The sequence below is a fragment of the Cydia fagiglandana genome, chromosome 22 (genome assembly GCF_963556715.1).
Source record: "Cydia fagiglandana chromosome 22, ilCydFagi1.1, whole genome shotgun sequence".
In the NCBI taxonomy this organism is placed as follows: Eukaryota; Metazoa; Arthropoda; class Insecta; order Lepidoptera; family Tortricidae; genus Cydia; species Cydia fagiglandana.
Window position 1 is genome coordinate 11,462,145 of NC_085953.1, and position 19,221 is coordinate 11,481,365.

At 36.7% G+C, this 19,221-nt stretch overlaps 2 protein-coding genes across 2 annotated transcripts in view; one reads left to right on the forward strand and one right to left on the reverse strand.

Annotated features, from left to right (window-relative positions):
- Nucleotides 1–19,221, reverse strand: part of LOC134675422 (facilitated trehalose transporter Tret1-2 homolog) — a 176,474-nt gene that overhangs the window by 106,392 nt on the left and 50,861 nt on the right. The gene's annotated exons all lie outside the window — the stretch shown is intronic.
- On the forward strand, nt 5,698–7,662 carry LOC134675518 (facilitated trehalose transporter Tret1-like). The gene is made up of 3 exons (XM_063533781.1): nt 5,698–5,837; nt 5,953–6,088; nt 6,361–7,662. The coding sequence occupies exons 1-3, from the start codon at nt 5,811–5,813 to the stop codon at nt 7,647–7,649; spliced, it is 1,452 nt and encodes a 483-aa protein (XP_063389851.1). The 5' UTR covers nt 5,698–5,810; the 3' UTR covers nt 7,650–7,662.

Below are 19,221 nucleotides of genomic sequence, written 5' to 3' on the forward strand. Positions count from 1 at the left end.
ATCATGAGTAAGCCTGAAAAATATATCTTAGCAAATCAAAAGATGTTTGTAAATATGACAATCTTTCGATAGGCGTTCATAATTTATAGTGCGTTTTTTTAGCATTAGAACGAACTTGAAAGAAGGTAAGCGATCTTGACATGTATTTTAATTAAAAAACGCTTTTTTAAAAATCAGTAACTACTTATTACTTATGAAAGCAGAAGAATATAAATGATCGTATTAGATTCATAATTGTTACATATTTGCCGCAACTTATTTTTAAAATGTGTTTTCAATTAAAAGACACATCAAGATTGTTATATTTTATTTTCAATGAAAGACTGTCAGGATACAAAATTAAAACTAAAGTTATAACTAGAAATAAGATTGTTTACCTTATCTATCAATGATAAAAAAAGGAAATAATAATAATAAATAGCGACCAGCATCGGCTTGACACGGGTTAGCTCGGCGGGTTAGCAATACCAGATATATATAATTCCGTATAAGATAAATAAAGTCTAAGAAAAAAACGTGCCTCGGACGGCCAAGGAAAAGTCATTCTCGAATAGACGGCGCCATTACCTTTGGCCTATTCTCGGCTAGATGGCGTTAACGACACCGTTTGGTATTTAACAATTTTAACACATATCAGTGAAAGAACATGGGTCAGTATGGAACAATAAAAATTAAGAATCATTTATCCGTAAACATATTTTGATTATTTTATACATTTTCAATTTTAGTTTAAGTTTTAATCGTGTGTCGATAGATGGCAGTAAATGTACCGTGACTACAAAATTGACAATGACAGGACCCCTCTATACTATCTATTCTTTTTGACAATACTTACATCTATACCTTCCTCGAGAATCACTCTATCGATAAATGAAAACCGCATGAGAATTCGGTTAAATTAAGATAAAGATAAAAGATAAAAAATAGTTTATTCAAGTAGGCATATTACAATGCGCTTATGAACGTCAAATAAACCTTTACCGGCTCCAACCGTACACCTCTGCCCCGAGAAAATGAATCCCCCCTCAATTGGAGGAGGGTATCCCAATATGGGACCGGCAACAAACTCGGCGGGACACATCTTTTCAAAACATTATTACATCTTATAATTAACATGCATTACGAGTAATTAAGAAAAATACAATTTAAATTACTATAGAATTCATGCAATTATACTCAGTGAGTACATAACTTTATAGAATTTGATATAAAAAATAAACATATATGTACATGAAATCACAAATACGTAGCTCTTTCAGATAACATATCAAATCTTACAAAAGGAAAAGAAATTAAAATCAATAAAAGAAATGAGAATACATATTATATGAATCTGACTGATTGTTATGAGATGCTTTCATACAATTTGATGTGCTTTCTTACCTGAGCTGAGTCACCTTTAACTCTACACATAATACAATATTTTTAATTGCTACTTGTCGTTATTACAGTTTCTGGTTTGGACCATGCATGTTTGTCTGTCAAGTAGTCCTCGACTCTGTAATAAGCCTTCAACATCAATGACTTTTTTAAGTAATTCTTAACCCTTATCTTGGCAAGGCTCAAAATATCTTAAATATAAACATTTTTTTAGTTTTTTGTCACCTATTGAGCATACTAAACTGTTAAAAAATAAGAAAAAAAATCCAGGATTTTCCAGTTTCGGAAAATCATATGTATCATATTTGATACAATGCCAATAACTCGACAAAATAGTTACCTACTTTTTAGAAGAAAAATGAGGATTTTAATAAAAATAAAACATGTAATGCAACAGAAATTAGCATTTACTGCTAATTAAACGCAATCTAAAGCATCATATGACTATTAAACCTGTAAAAATAAATTATATCTACGAATACCTGATCACATGGGCGGAAAATTAGATCCCGTAAAGTTTCAAAAAAGTCGTCAGCAAAAAGTTGAGTAAAATATGAAAAGTAAACAAATAATTAAAAGTAAAAAAAAAATCTTTTTTTTTCACTTTGGGGCCATTTTTTGCCATACACATATTTTTCAGTGCTACGGGCTACGGCGTAGCAATAATGCTACAGCGTACGAATATATAGTTAAATAACATCTAGTACTTAAAAAAATCAAAGTTTATTAACTAAATAATACGACAACTAATATTAAATAATTGAAGCATGTTTTGTAACCCCACAAAAATAAAAATAATAAAAAAATCATGTAAAAATATTTTGACGATAACTTGGTAATGTATTAAATGTAATACAATCCTTTCGATATGTACATTTCTGAGTTCTTGGCAGTGTATCAAATATAATACATAACAGTTTCATGTAAGATTCTGTGTATTAAATGTTTTTAAATTCGAAGGCATTGTAAATATGTATGCACTAAGAGACAGTAAAGATATCAAAATGTAGATTATGGAAAAATATATACTAACATAAGAAATAAATGCAAAACTTCCAGTACGAACCGAAATCTATTGTTTCCGTGGCGCCATGTTGATTATTACTAATTAATTTACAATGACACTCGTGTCAATTATTTTTTTCTATAAGTAAGGAGGGTAGCTCGACATGTTGATGGCAGAATTATTATGTTAGGTAATAAAGTGAACCTGCTAGATTTTTTGAAGTTTCATGTATCACGGGTGTTACGATGCCAAGATAAGGGTTAAGAGCTGGAAAGGGTAATCTTAAAGCATCCTCAGGTAACTTGTTATAAAAATGAATGCATTGCCCAACAAATGACTTCTGTACTTTACGAACACGAAACTTTCTGATAGCAAGCTTATTTTTATTTCTAGTATTATAGTTATGGACATCAGAATTCTTAAGATTCTTAACAACATAAATAATACTATCATATATGTATTGGGAAGCTACAGTTAAAATATTAATTTCGTTAAATTTAGTTTGTAGCTAGATTTTTTTTGTATAAGTGTATGGACTAAGGTCTGAAATAAATGATTTTTCTATTATTATTTTATACCTATACGGAGCCATGACATTCACTTATAAGCTATGTTCGCGAGGTCTAGACCTCACAGAGCCTCTAGTTAATATTTAATTAGTTGTTAATGTATTAGGTATTCATCAAGAGTTCATGTTGAGACTGTACATAGCTTTAAGCTATAAATAAGCATCAAATACATAAATTGATAAGCAATAAAAGATTTGACTTTGACTAACAGTCTAATTCGAACGTACACTGTGATCAGAAATAACATCTGATTTCATTCAGTTATCGTGCCTTTCGCTCGTACTTGTACGTACAAGTATTACTGCAAGCGAGACGCACGATAACTAAATAACATCATTCATATATCATTCTGCTGGCAGTGTGCCTTCGAATTGGCATGTAAGGCTGTTTAAAATTTCATTATTCATTGTTACATGACATTTTTTTTTATTTATCCGACAAAGCCTGCGCTTGAGATTGTAAGATATGTTTATTTATAATTGATAAGTCTTTTAAATAAGTAGTTTTAGTTTGCTACTTTAATCAGTTTTTAGGGTTCCGTACCCAAAGGGTACCCTACCCTACGGGACCCTATTACTAAGACTTCGCTGTCCGTCCGTCCGTCCGTCCGTCCGTCCGTCCGTCTGTCACCAGGCTGTATCTCACGAACCGTGATAGCTAGACAGTTGAAATTTTCACAGGTGATATATTTCTGTTGCCGCTATAACAACAAATACTAAAAACAGAATAAAATAAAGATTTAAATGGGGCTCCCATACAACAAACGTGATTTTTGACCAAAGTTAAGCAACATCGGGAGGGGTCAGTATTTAGATGGGTGACCGTTTTCTTTTTGCTTTTTTTTGTTTTTTTTTGCATTATGGTACGGAACCCTTCGTGCGCGAGTCCGACTCGCACTTGCCCGGTTTTTAAATTTATTTTATAATATTTGAAGACTCTGACTAAAAGACTCTGTCTGATCTTTTTCACTCTTACTCGTAAATCGCTGAAGCGATTTAGATGCTTGGTATGGAGATACAGGCCTATTCGGATTTCAAGATAATCACAAGATCTTGTGACGATATAGAGATCAACTAGATCTACATTAGATATCGACTAGATGTTACTTGGATATCTAAGTCATAACTTGTCGAAATCGTTCAAGAGGACCTCCAGAATCGCGGAAACGTCAAATTTGACATATCTATCTTACAAATTACACATATCGTAACTTGTTGAAGTCTAGTAGAAATCTAATTCATTTTCCAAATCGAGCCGATAGTTTGAGGCCCGGGGAAGGACGTAGGGGAGTTTTTATCATCATCATCATAATGTCACGCAGACCAGGACGCAGGCAGAAACTAGTGTAGTGGCCTAGGCTGCTCTCTGCATTCAGCCGCATTCCAGCACAATCATTTAGTTAATCGTATGGCATTATATTAAATATACAGATACAGAGAAATCTAACTCCAGAGAATGAATCCACTTGATAGAGTTAGGCAAAGAAAAATCTGCAGCGATTTTGATAGCCCACGCAGTGCAAGTGTTATTTACACGTCATAATTTCATAGAAGTTTGACGTTTCAAATAACATTTCTACAAAATCTTTGCATACTTTTCTTGGTCTAATTCTGGCTTCGTCATTCAGTTTTATCCGTTAAACAAATTCAGCTCCACAACAAGGATTTGACTAGCGAATTATACTCCCAACACAAGCATTTATTTTGCTTACAGGGAGGCTCCATCCCTTTGATCATTTGTACATGTTTTTATTGAATAAAGAATTTTGAATTTTTGAATTTTTTTGAATACTTTCAGAGTTTCCCGACCCGACGCCCGACGGGCTCGAAACATGTCGCCAATGGCGACTAAAAATTCAAGCGAGTGAAACCGGTCGTATAAACATTTTAAAATATGTCTCACGAAAGTTTAATATCGACTTTCAGTTATTGCGATAAAACATCAAAACCCGCGCCAATTTTATAGCCAATTTTTTCATCGCAAGTTTCGCGTGGCGCACCATATTTTTTGTTCCATTTTAATTTCCTGGATTTACATGCCCCCTTAAATACGATAAGTATCTAATATTAAAAAAAAACAAGCGAAAACGTATACCTAACTATTCAAAGGCCACTAAGACGTCAAATTTCCAGCTCGCTGGGAATTTTTTCTTCGAAAAAATCTTATTTGATTGGCCTATTCTATGACGATCGGTCTGGCCTAGTGGGTAGTGACCCTGCCTATGAAGCCAACAGGCCCGGGTTCGAATCCCGGTAAGGGCATTTATTTGTGTGATGAACACAGATATTTGTTCCTGAGTCACGGGTGTTTTCCACGGAAAACCACGAGCAAGCTATACACAACAACTAAAAGCAAGTGTCGTGTCTTACAGGGACCTAAAGAACCTGGCCGAGGACCGCGAAAACTGGCGCATACTCCACCGACAAGAGCCATACTCTTAAATTATGATGATGATGATATTATATATATATATATCGTTATCCGAGTACCCACAACACAAGCCTTCTAGTGCTTACTGTGGAACTTACGCAATCTGTGTAAGAATGTCCTATAATATTTATTTATTAATTTATTCGACAATCAGTTAAAAGAAGTTACAATCGAAGCCTTAACACAATAAACATTATCTATGTTATCTTACCATGTTTATCTTCCTATACTATAAATGGTAATTGTAAACGGTTATGGTGCAATCGTCATCTGAAACAGCCATCTGCCTTGAAGCAGAGACGCGAGTTTATTAGGATTGGTTGTTCATGTGGCTTGGAGCAGAGACGCGAGTTTATCAGGATTGGATGTTCATCTGCCTTGAAGCATAGACGCGCGTTATCAGGATTGGACGTTCATCGAATTTCATGATGTTCTCACCAGCAGTGAGGCAGGTAAGTTGCTAAAATAATTATTAGCATAAATTACAGTGACTGCGGGCTTGGCCAATTATTTTTATTTAGTCAGTTACAAGCAAAGTGTTAAAATGAAATACTCTTTCTTTTCCAGTCATGGGCGGTGTCAGGCGTACTCCTAAACATGTTGGGACAAGGCATGGTCTTGAGCTTCCCGGTTGTCCTGCTGCCGGGGCTAAAGGCTGATGATTCCACCATCAAGACTGACTTGGAAACTATGTCTTGGCTTTGTATGTATCTCTTCTGGTATCTAGCCGGTAAGAGGCAGATTGTGTAAAAAACTTACTTACTTAGTTGCCATGATGACCCAAAATAAATCTTGATTCCAACACAATAGCACACCACTTTGCGGTATCACGGCAGCTTTCGCCGACGCTGATCTCACGGAGATCTGCCTCCACTCTATCTGCCCAACGATATTTAGGATGACCAACAGGACGGCGTCCAGTAAACAAAAGAAGTTGTGTAAAGAAACAACATTAATTTTTTTTTGTCATTCCAGCGTCTGTGGTTGGCCTGGCGTGCTTCCCCGGCTACCTGATCTCCGCTTTCTTCATGGAGCTGTGGGGCCGGAAGACCGCACATGCTATGGTCATTCTACCAGGCACGCTAGGCTGGCTACTCATCTACTTTGCCACGGACGTGACCACCCTCATGGCTGGCAGGATCCTCGGAGGCTTCACAGCCGGAGCCAGCACTACTTTAGGAGCCGTTATTATAGGGGAGTACACCAGCCCACAGCTCCGGGGCATGTTCCTAAACCTCAAGACTGCGGCCGTCTGCGTCGGCAATACTCTAGTTCACATTGTGGGCCATTTCTACACTTGGAGAACGGTTGCAATTTTCGGACTAGCGCCCCATGTCATTGCTTTTGGGATTATCTGCACCTGGCCAGAAAGTCCAACGTGGCTGGCTGCTAAATTTAAGTTCCAGCAGAGCGAGAAAGCGTGGTTGTGGCTGCGAGGTGACGACCAAAACTCTAGAAACGAGTACGGTAGTATGACTAAAGCTCAAAAGCAGAGGCTTTCTGAAATACGAGAGAAATCCAGCTTCCAAAGACACGTGGTAATCTTTTTGCAAAAGTTCACTCGAAAGGACTTTCTGAAACCTCTGCTCATAATACTCTTTGCTGCTATTTTGCTAGAGACGTGCGGAAGACACATTTTCCCGGCCTACGCCTTGCGGATCATCGAAGAAATCTCTGGAGATAAGTCCAGAACCTTCTACTACATGATAATTATAGATCTGATAACGACATTCAGCTCCATGTTCTCGTCGGCGCTGGTTCGCATGCTAAAGAGACGTACCTTGCTGTTCGTCACTGGTGGAGCATCTATAGCTGTCTTGATGGCCATCTGTACCTACCTTTACTTGAGTGCTATAGACGTGATATCGAAGGACCGAGCTTGGCTGCCTGTGTCGATGTTAATGCTGTACTTTTTATTGGCAAACTTGGGGTGTACTCCTATACCTCTAGCGTTACTTGGAGAGGTGTTCCCGGTAGCTCATAGAGGAGCGGGATCTGCAATGTCAGGATTGACGCTGTCTATCTGTCTCATGGTCGCTTTGAAGGTTACTCCCGCGATGCTAGAAAGTGTAAAAGTGTATGGAACCTTTGCTATCTTCGGCGTAGCCATGGGACTCTCTCTAGTAGTATTTTACTTCATCCTTCCAGAAACTAAGGACAGAACTCTGCAGGAGATTGAAGACTTCTTTAACCACGGACGGTTCCTCAGTGACAAGAAAGTTCCCGGAGATGATGAAGAAAATACTACCATGCTTAAGATCTGATTGATTAACGATTTACGAGTAGGTAATGACAATTACATTGTAAATGATAATGATTTAGGTACGTACCTAAATAATTTACGCACCAACGTTCCTGTTAATAAAATAAAGTTATTGTTTTCTACAATTTATTTTTCACCACACCAGCTCGGAAAGTCTTACTTTGCACTTCAAAAACTGATAGCAAAGTTACATTTTATTCACATGTAATCAAAGGCAAAGTAATCAAATGCAAATTCTGAGTTGTTTTCTCGTGTTTGCTGGTAGAATTCACTTTTAAATGATGATTTTGGATGTTAATATTTAATAACATTCATTTGGATTTGATTTAGTTTGATCTTGTCTGATATTTTACATTTAATATTTGCTTCGGGTTGGTGGGGTGAAAAATTTTGTGTTTCACTCGGGGGCAAATTTTGTTTAACCCTCGTGCTTTGAAACCCTCGCAACGCTCAAGATTCCATTTTTCGAATCACTCGCTACGCTCGTGGTTCAATTTTGGAATCTTTCGCTTACTCGGGTATCAATATTAGCACGAGCGGTTAAACAACAACTTTGCCCCCTTGTAAAACAAATAACTATTGTCGTTGTTCAACGTCATCGCATCGTCACGATAAGGGCGACCCAATGTCTCAACCATATTTTTTCACTACCTATTGATACGATTGTAATTAATTTTGTATCAAACAAAGTGATAATAAAAACAACATTAAAATTAAAACTAAAATTTAACAGAACTTATAAATAAAAAAACAGAACTTATAAATGCAAAAAAAAACAAAAAAAAGCAAAAAAAAAAAAAAACGGTCACCCATCCAAGTAGGTACTGACCACTCCCGACGTTGCTTAACTTTGGTAAAAAATCACGTTTGTTGTATGGGAGCCCCATTTAAATCTTTATTTTATTCTGTTTTTAGTATTTGTTGTTATAGCGGCAACAGAAATACATCATCTGTGAAAATTTCAACTGTCTAATAGCTATCACGGTTCGTGAGATACAGCCTGGTGACAGACGGACGGACAGCGAAGTCTTAGTAATAGGGTCCCGTTTTACCCTTTGGGTACGGAACCCTAAAAATGCTCCCCAGGTCACCTTCGTTTGTTATGGTGCCCAGGAGGCTGGCAGCGTTTCCTTTTTGGATGGCCAGGCTTATTCTCTATTGATTTCGTCATACATATCACAAATTATGAGATTTATGAGTATTATACATATTTAGTGCCACTTACCTATACAAATTATACTTAATAAACGACTAAATTTTGCTCAACAGATTTGGCTGTCAGTCGTTCACTTCGATCCATTTTAAAGAGCTAAATGACCTACTACAGTTTCTACGTTAACAGAAGTCACAGCAAGTTCATTTAAGTCTCTAAACTATTGCACGCAAAATATTTGATAGCCAAGAACAAAAGTGAACATTCAAATGTTATGATTTATATTAATTGGCATTAGTACGATTGTAAAATAGTTATTTGTACAACAAGAGATCAAAGTTTGATATTTCTTCGAGTGCTTATTTTGAGTCCCGTGCAAGCGAAAGATTAATATAGAATCTTGAGCGTAGAAGGGATTCAAAAGCGCACGAGATGTAAATAACTTTGATCTCGTGTAGTACACAAAATTTTTCACCCTAAGCAGTGAGAACATATCTATGATTTGTTTTTTTTAGCATTAGAAAGAACTTGCAAGAAGGTAAGCGATCTTGACATGTCTTTTAATTGAAAAACGCTTTTTAAAAACCAAAAACTATTTATTACTTATGAAAGCAGAAGAATTTAAATGATCGTTTTAGATTCATAATTGTTACATATTTGCCGTAACTTATTTTTAAAATGTGTTTTTCAATTAAAAGACACATCAACACATCAAGATTGTTTACCTTTTTTCCAATGCTAAAAAAAACGAGGTATAGAGGGACAGAGATAATGGAACCCAAGTATATTGAACTTGTATTAGACCCCGCATGTTGAAATGACATTTGACTATAAAAGTCACTTGAATGACATTTTGCTCACTGTTTTTAAGAAGCAAAGTACCCTTGTTCGAGCTGCTGAGGTGAAAAAATATTTTCATTTCTTTTCTTTTAAGCAATAAGATGTACATAAGTTAACAATTAATTAGGCAATTAGCTAAGTCTACCCATCTTCTATGTTTATTACACAGGAGTTCCCTCTGTCAGCAAACTGCCCTGCAGTTTGGCAGAAGAAAAAATTCTGCCAAATAGGGTTTATTTCACCTGAATAATATTTTTTTTCCTTTTTAAGATTTCTTCAATCAATGAGTTAGGATAGGTATTTTCCATACTGTTGTTTTTGAACATAAATCAATGAAGATTAACCTTTTATATGTGTGTGTCTAAAATCGCGGTTTAGACCTCAGTTGTGCTGTATAGGGCCCAAAAGGCCCAAAAGATTACTAAAAATTTATGCCTAATAATAATAACTGTTTTTTTGCCTAAAACTTCTAATATGCGATTCGATGCTGTAACGGAGACAGTGCATTTTGAATTTTTTGTATTATTTTCTAATTTATTTATTTATTTATTTATCAGTCAAATAAGTAACACAGCATTACAGTAAAACCAAGGCACTGTGAAACTACAAAAAAAAAACAATACAAAGAAACTACAAATAAAAACAAATAAAGACAAATTAAACATTAGATTTGGGCTAATGATCGTAGTTCTTAACACTTTCGGCGCCGAAAACCCGACTATCGGGTATTTTATGATTTCGTTCCCATGCCGGACGACCCGATACCCGATAGTTTATATGACATAATTTATGTGGCCTGGGCCCTATTTCACCAACGTGACAGGTGCGACATTTGTCGACATCACTGTTACTGACGTCACAGGCCTCCATAGGCTACGGTAACCGCTTACCATCAGACGGGCGGTGTGGTTGTTTGCCACCAACATGTTAATTAAAAAATTACTCCACTATATCGCTAGTTAATAAGTACTTATTTTGCGAAGCTAATGACAATTGTCACAAGAAATACGACAGTTTACAGCTTTTGTGTTAATTAGTTTAAAATTAAAACCCACGACACGTTTTTCGAGACTTCAAGGACGAACTTAAATATGTACATTTCGTACATGTAAGATCCTTCACTGGAAACTAGATAGGTACGTAAAAAGGTTTTTTTTTTACGAAAAAAATTGATGAAAATCTCGGGTAGCCCGTCAACATCAATAAATGTTATAATTACCCGTAAATGTACAAATTATTTGTTTACTTTTATTTAAGTACCTAAACATACAGAGTATAGGTTCGAGTGACTCTTAAAAGTCGCATTTTTACTAGGGATGTACCGACTAGTCGGGAAAGCCGACTATCCGGCCTGATTTGTAGTCGGCGATTAGTCGGCGACTAGTCGGCAAAAATGGCCGATTAGTCGGCACTTTATAAGTGACAGAAAAACAGGGCAAAAAGAAATAAACAGCATATATTATAACATTAAGCTTTTAGATTTTACCCAAATTACTATTTAGGGTACTTACGAAAACTTTTGTTTCGAATTATTGACAGTGTGGTCGCTTTCTTATGTCCGATTGTCCGGTTGTCGTATGAAATATAGCCTTAGGTTGTTTATTTTATTTTATTTTTTAGCTTTAGCACCGTTTTGATAGGGTGAAACGATTGCTTTTAAGTGCATCTGTACCGAACTCAGAGGCAAAAAAAATGATCTGGCCGACTAGCCGACTAGTCGGCCGACTAACCGGCCATCCGAGGGCCGATTAGTCAGCTAGTCGGCTAGTCGGCCAAATCAATAGTCGGTACATCACTAATTTTTACTAAATTATGACGTCACTTATCTAATTGATCAGATTAGCCTAGCCAAAGTCGATATTTATTTCCGATCCGTCGTGCTCGTGTGTGGCAACCGGAGATTATTAATCATGTAATTACTTGACCAATTCCTGCAATAACCGTTAGTCATGTCATTAGGATCAGTCGAATATGGTTAGAGCGAAAGAGCGGCTGGCTTTATCTCGAAATTTTAGTCACCTGAAAAAATATTTTCTTTTCCGAGTGACTCAAAGGGGTGTTGTGCATATTATCTTAGGCTTAAAAATGAAGACAATTAGTACACCATTTTTAAGACAAGTAAGTTTTAGAAATCCTTTTTTATACTGGATAAACTATTGTGGAAAGCAGTTTAATGCTTTAAACTTAATATAGTTGTACCTATAGCGATTAAAATACGTGATTTTATAGTCATTTCATTGATTTTAAGAATTATAGGAACCAAGTTATTACTTAATTTAGTTTTCAGAGAAAGTTCCCTTAAATGATTTTATTTTTAATATATTAGCTATTTTTTCTTTAGGATCAGAAAGAGCTCCTAAGTAACATTCAACACCTAGCAAATTTAAACTACAGTAAAACTAAAATTCTGACATAAAGTAAAACTTTGAACTTTAAACTTTATTAATTGTATATTAATATATGTAATTGATACAGAACCAGTTAATTAATTATCTATTATGATTAATGAAATTATAATAGATTAATTAACTGTTGATTGATTTATAAGTATATATTATAACAAGAATATTAAAATAACATTATCTTCTTAAGGGGCCCACCGATTAACAGTCCGCCGGACGGTATCGGCCTGTCAGTTAGAACAAAATTTTGACAGTTCCGAACAACTGACAGGCCGATACCGTCCGGCGGACTGTTAATCAGTGGGCCCCTTTACAAGATCTCATTAGTATTAATAGGTATGTAAATGTCACACACATAAAAGTCCTAACCATTGAAAAGTTCATTCAAATATTCACCGTATTTCAGCGGGATGAAGTCCAAATTCAATGTCTATTAGGGTCAAACAGATCACTGTGTTACGTTCTTTCCTGTAGACATACACTAAGAGTTAAGGGCTATAAAGGTTAATTTTCTTATTTAACCCTTATCCACGTGAAAAGGTCCTCCTTTTATTTAGAGAACTATGATAAAATCATTACTTACATGCCCACAAGCTGTTAACTAATTGCCCACAGGAGAGAAAAATGTACAGTTCGCGCGAACACACTACTTTTCTCTCCTGTGGGCAATAGTTAACAGCTTATGAGCATGTAAGTAATGATTATGTCATAGTTCTCTAAATAAAAGGAGGACCTTTTCACGTGGATAAGGGTTAAATAAGAAAATTAACCTTTGTATCCCTTAACTCTTGTGTATGTCTACAACTACAGGAAAGACGTAACACAGTGATCTGTTTGACCCATTAAGCATGGTGAAGTTGAGTGAATAAAATGTCGCTTTGGGTAGTTGTCTTGTTGTATAGATTAACAAGAATATTTACATACGTACATGTATTGTTTGTTTGTAATATCATATACGGCCCCGACACTATCATGAATACTGACATTACTTTGATGGAATGACGTTTTTACTGATAGTGTAGGGATTGTCATGAAGGAATGACGGCAAGTAATGAAGTTTCGTTTTAAATAATTTCCGTCAGTATTGGAGTTATGTCAAAGTAATGATGTTAGAAATGACATTACTACTGACAGTGAATTGATTAGAATGATGGAATCAGAAATGACAGAAAGAATGATGGACGATAATGAAGTTATTAAACATTTTTTAATATTTTTGAAGTAATGTCAAAATAATGACATTATACTACTGATAGTGAGTGGAGCGCATTAACTATTAGACAAATTACTGGCAAGACCTTAAGAGGCAACAAGATTGGTCATTTCTCCATACAAACGTACTCGACTGTTTCCTCCGTCGTTTTTGAAGCTAGAGTAGTGATTTTTTCAACACAGATAATTATTAATATCTGTGTCAGACTGTTTGCCTTTTTTTTGATATATTTGTTTTTTAAGGTGCTAGATCATTTCAAATATTCATAAAAACTGCCTAAATTGCTAGGCCGCAAAGAGAAGCATATTATTCAAAACTGACATCAATTAGCCTAAAAAGCAAAAGAGTCCGACTGAGATAATTTCATTACCATTTAGATTTCAAAATTTCGTTACATTTGGTTAAGTTTTGGAGGAGGAAACAGTCAGGTAACCTCGTTTTTTGAAATTTTTACGCAGGATTTTCGCCTTGTCCTTGGCGCACTAGTTTTAAGAGCCGCTTCCGTTAGCGAGACTGATATATTTACCTAAAATATTTAAATCTCAGCTCCCGTATCCTCTTAATTATGCTTCACACATATACAAAATAACTAACGGTTTAAGGTCACAATAATGATTAGTCGGCCGGTCAGGCCTAGTCGGTAATTAATGACCCCGTGCCTATGATTTATTTATTTACTTTAAACCTTTAGGGCGACTTGCACCATTCACTAACCTGGGGTTAACAGGTTAAACCTGGAGTGTCACCATGGTAACCAGTACAATTTGACACTAGCTTAACGGTTTAACCGGTTAACCCCGGGTTAGTGGGATGGTGCAAGTGGGCCTTAGAAAACATATCTAAAGGTCCGGCCTAGTCGGTAATGACCCTGTGACTATGATTTATTTATTTACTTACCTTTGGGAAACATACAGGCAAATACAACACACATAGTAAATACAGTATTCACATTCACAAGCCACACAGTTTCCACTAGTGAAATTTATAATATTAAGTATTTAAATAAATAAAATTAATAAATAGAATTTTTAATTATTCTCGCTAATGGGCAAAGTTAGTCTCAAAACGGCCTATCGTAATGTTCCTTTATTGGAAAAATTATAAGTCACAGGGAAAAAGTAAAACGTTACAAATGTTGTACATAAAACGTAGATAGGTCGCTTATTTCTTTTACAACATAAATACAAATAAGAACAGAAATTTACAAATTTATAACAAGGTAAATATAAAAATAAATTAAGGGTATTACATGCTATTAGGCCATAGGTACCCGGCTAAATGTATCTAGCACGGCTGCTGGCGTTTCCCCTTTGTACGGCTAGCGAAATACGCTGGATTAAAAATGCGCCAGACCTGGGGTCGCCGCCACAGACCTATTATTGTTCTGTGGTCGCCGCTCTTCTCTCGTAGGCTAATTAATTATTTGTTATTTTTGGACGTATTATTACAAATAAAAAACATAATCTGTTGCTCAAAACAAACATTGTAAAAGTACCTACACTAATGTAACATTATAATGTGTAGTGATAAATAGCAGTAGGGTGGCAGTTTGTATACGCCAATAACTAAAACGTAGAAATAATTAGGTACCTATACCACAGAATAAGCAATAGTATTATCATAGGGGTCATCCATTAATTACATCACACGTTTAGGGGGAGGGAGGGGGTCAAGAAAATGTGACATATTGTGACATGGGGAATGGGGGAGACACAAACTTTGTGACGTCACTTTAACTTCATCAGTAACCGAAAATTTATTTAAATTATTTTATTCGCTGTACATTTAAAATAACAAGTTTTTAATACGATAATCGTTTTTATTCGTTTAATTTTCTTTCCTAAGCAGTTTTGGGTTATAAAATTACTAATATTTATATCGTCAAAAATATTTTGATAAAGTCGTCGCCCCCATGCTAAACTAACATAACTGTAAAAAACACATTTTTGAGGAGAGCGATTTGAAGCTCCTAAAAATTCCATTTTGTTTTTTTGAAGTAGTCGTTGCAGTTGTATTGATATAGTATACACACAGTGTTTTCAAAATGCATGTATTACATGATCAATTTGTCAGATATGCATTATTTTATTGGAATTGGGAATTACAGCACGTTCGCAATTATGCATCTCCATAGATAGCAAAAAAAAGATAAGATTTTTCACCATAGTGAACTCACGAAAGTACCACTTTCGCAAATTATAAATCCATTTAAAACATTTGGACCGAGGTAAAGTTACGAAAATGACAGTTTCGTGTGTTTACTCTGGTGTATGTGAATGCTTCCTATTCATTTGTATAGAAATTGAGTTGCGAATCTGTATTTATTTTTGATTTCAACAAGAATATTTTGCATAATCAAACACTTATAAGCAAAAAAGAGTAGAAATTAAAAAGTGGCAATACTGTAGTGTCGTCCTTTTCAAATCAATCTAAGAAAAACCTGACCTTACTACAGTGTTGCCACTTTTTAATTTTTACTCTTTTTTGTCAGACTTTATAACCATTACCTACTAACTTGACAAGGCCTTATAATAATTATGTCCATCCCAGTCCATCACCACCTAGAATCTGTGCAGCCGACCATCGTGTTTCTTATGGAGACGCAGATATCCTGCCCGGCAGACATTGCATACTTATTAAATATATCCCGGCTATACACTTGAACACAAGTTCATGAGACACGCCGGGATATGTAGTGTATGTCCGGCAGGATGTCTGCTGTCACCACCTTGATGCCTATGTAGACAGCTATTGACCTGTCAGTTCTGTGGGTGTGCGTGTGCGTAGACTACAGTGGCCACACTCACGTCTACGCGTGCCTGTACAGGTCTTACGGTGATTTTGGGGGATTTCAACGCCTACTAGGGTAACAGCACCAGTGGCCAGCCAGGGATCAGTGGTCAGCCTTTTGAGTCGTTTATTGGTCATAAATATCTGGTATATTCGTTTAAACAAATCGCGATTACTCAAATAGGAGCTTTGATTCCTTATTGGTTAATACGTCACACGATAGGTGCGGTGAGGGAACGGGGGGAAGAAATATACTCGTTCATACAGGTGCTGTTTGTCGAAGAGTGCAAAAGTGTCATGTCCGCCATATTTTTTTCTGCACGTGGTGTTCTCTTAACAGGCAAGAAAAACTATGTTTTAATGTTATAAGTTATTATTTTTGTTAATGATTGGTTTGATTATTAGTTTATCTTTTAAATTGGATTATGTTTTGATGAAAATATCAATATTTCACTTATAAATTGAGGGGGCTGGCCACTGGATAACACTTTTTTCCAAAAAACCCAGTGTTCAGCCCCCCACGGCTGACCTTTGGGTTATTCGTTTATTTTATTATTTTCGAACCAATGCGACCGTTAGGACCGTTAAATTTACATTTTCAAATTTAGTTAGGCATGCCCTAGTCAATTTTAAGTAAAATCCAGTAGTCAGCCGCATTTGAAATTACGTTATAATGCGGCTGACCACTGGAACTTCTTCACTTCACTTCGCGGATCCAATACTCAGCCATTGACGTTGCTTGGAACGTCGCCGCCAAAAAGAAGTCCACATTTTTAAACCCTATCTGTTTGAAATAAGGTTCAAAAGTGTATACATATTTATGACGTTAACTGTACATAACTATCATTTTGCTTTTTCCTGGTAGGTATAAGACTTTGTTTATTAATGATAATTAGATCTGCATAGAATCGTTTCATTATTTTTTACAGAAAAGGTACCTTCTTCTTCCTCGCGTTATCCCGGCATTTTTGCCACGGCTCATGGGAGTCTGGGGTCCGCTTGACAACTTTTTTAGTTAAGTACATAACTAACAAATTTCGTTTCATAAGAATTGTATGTACTAATAAAAAAAAATGATAATCAAAAAATAATAATGATAATCATATTGTTGGTTAATATAAGTGATTTTTATCAAATCATTATGAATATTATAAAGGCTGAGTACTGGGTACACAGAGGCTGCTTACTGGATTTTGGAGGCTGACTACTGGAGAAAAGTGCCACTTTTTGTTTAAACTAAATTAGAGATATTATAAAGAGGATTATTATTTTTTTAAATATTTTGTTTTAAAATTATGATAAACAATTGATCTAACTATGTCATTTGTTTAATTATCCGAGTAATCCTGTAGAAATGCCGAACGTTCAAACTTAAAAAAGTCGTTATAAGGCTGACTACTGGTGCCTTTACCCTACATTGATTGGCTTGGGTCCTGGTCCGCCGACCACGCAGGAAGGTCTGCTTACGAATTGTCTCTGGCCTATGAACTCTCGCCACTGGTAATTTCCCCCACGAGAAAACCGATACCATACAAGCTCTCTATTAGACCTTCTGCAGACCACACGTCCGGACGGATATTCTGTCTCAGTGAACGCGCTTCTCGGTTCATCCGATTACTGCCTCTGGTTTTTTTTTTTTATAAAATTATGTTCATCCAATCACTGTCTAGTCCGGACACTTGCACCATGCGATCCACCACGGCCAACTAGCTCACGACGCGTACGGCAGTATAAATCAGCAGATTGGAACGGACTGCGTGAATTCTACGCGTCGTACCCGTGTAGGCAGCTCTGATTCACATCAGAATATCCTGCGCAGCCAATATCCCCGAGACGATACTGGTGGTTTTTTGGGGCATCAACAGCAACACAAAAATGGATTGTTTCATTCCCAATTCGGTAATAGGTGCGGGAGCAAAGAGACGTCCTTGGTTTAACCAGCCCTGTAAAGAAACTACAGTTTGCAAGCAAGCCGCTTACAGGGCTTGGACAAAGGCCGTAGCTAATAAGGATCCGAACGTCTCCGATGTGAAACGCAAATTAAATGCTGCCTCGAGGTCCAGTAAGAAAGCCATTATCAGAGCCAAATACGATTTCTTTGGCAGGATTACTGAAAATCTAGCGGGCTACCCAGTGGGGAGTCGCGCGTTCTAAGCACTTGCCAAAGCTGCCGAAGGAATTTTTGTCAGTCTTCTTTACCACCACTGCGAAAAGCTGACGGTGCTCTGGCTCACAGTGTAAAAGAGAAAACCGATCTTTGGTACTCTTTTTGCCTCGAATGACAACGGTAGCTCCGTGCCGCCCACCATCCCGCGGTACTCATAGAGTCTGACCAGCGTGTCGTGTCACAAAAAAAGTGGGAATTTCAATAAGAACTGCACCTGGCAATAAAATGACTATGAAAATAAATGACAGTTTGAAACTGACAGCTTATGTGATAGGAAAAAAAGTTGCCATATAAAGAATTAAATAAGTCGAGCGGGCCAGACAGCATACCAGAAGTTGTGTTTAACCTCGGAGTAATTAACAACGGAGACGCCATGTCTAAAATTTTCGGTACAAAATAGTCTGCCGTTTTTTGCGGGGGAGGGGCACATCAAATGTATAGGTACGTCATGTCAGATAAACGTCAGTCCATACATATGGTTGACCATTGGCCGCCTATTTTTGACAGAGGGGAATGCCTGTTAATGGCGGCTCCATTGTTAATTACTCCGAGTGTTTAACACTTCCAGTGCCAAAGCGCCCCCTTCCCAATACAAAATGAACAGTCCCAAACTCACAAGCGGTATTGAGCCTCGGTATTAAGTCTAAGGAGAGACTTTACCTCCTTGTATGTGTTCTACCGCTTGTACGATGGTCTATGCTCTGAATAATAGTTTGACATGATGCCAACGGCCAGCTTCTATCACCACACCGCTCGCCGTCGGCAGGGTGTTCATCCTCACACCCTAGACTAGTAGCTAAATGGTCGCGCACTGTGCAGTTCAAGAGATATTTCCTCCCGCGGGTTCCGGCTGTGGAACGAGTCCGAGGTCGAGCTTTTCCCGATTCTTAAAAAACCGGGCAAGTGCGAGTCGAACTCGCGCACGAAGGGTTCCGTACCATAGTAAAAAAAAAAAACGAAAACAAAATGCAAAAAATACGGTCACCCATCCAAGTACTGACCACGCCC

Bases quoted from the DNA above. Each gene is read 5' to 3' on its own strand.
- LOC134675518 (XM_063533781.1), top strand. From the start codon at position 5,811: ATGATGTTCTCACCAGCAGTGAGGCAG. The intron at 5,838-5,952 runs GTAAGTTGCTAA...TTTCTTTTCCAG, and splicing joins TCTCACCAGCAGTGAGGCAG to TCATGGGCGGTGTCAGGCGT. The intron at 6,089-6,360 runs GTATGTATCTCT...TTGTCATTCCAG, and splicing joins GGAAACTATGTCTTGGCTTT to CGTCTGTGGTTGGCCTGGCG.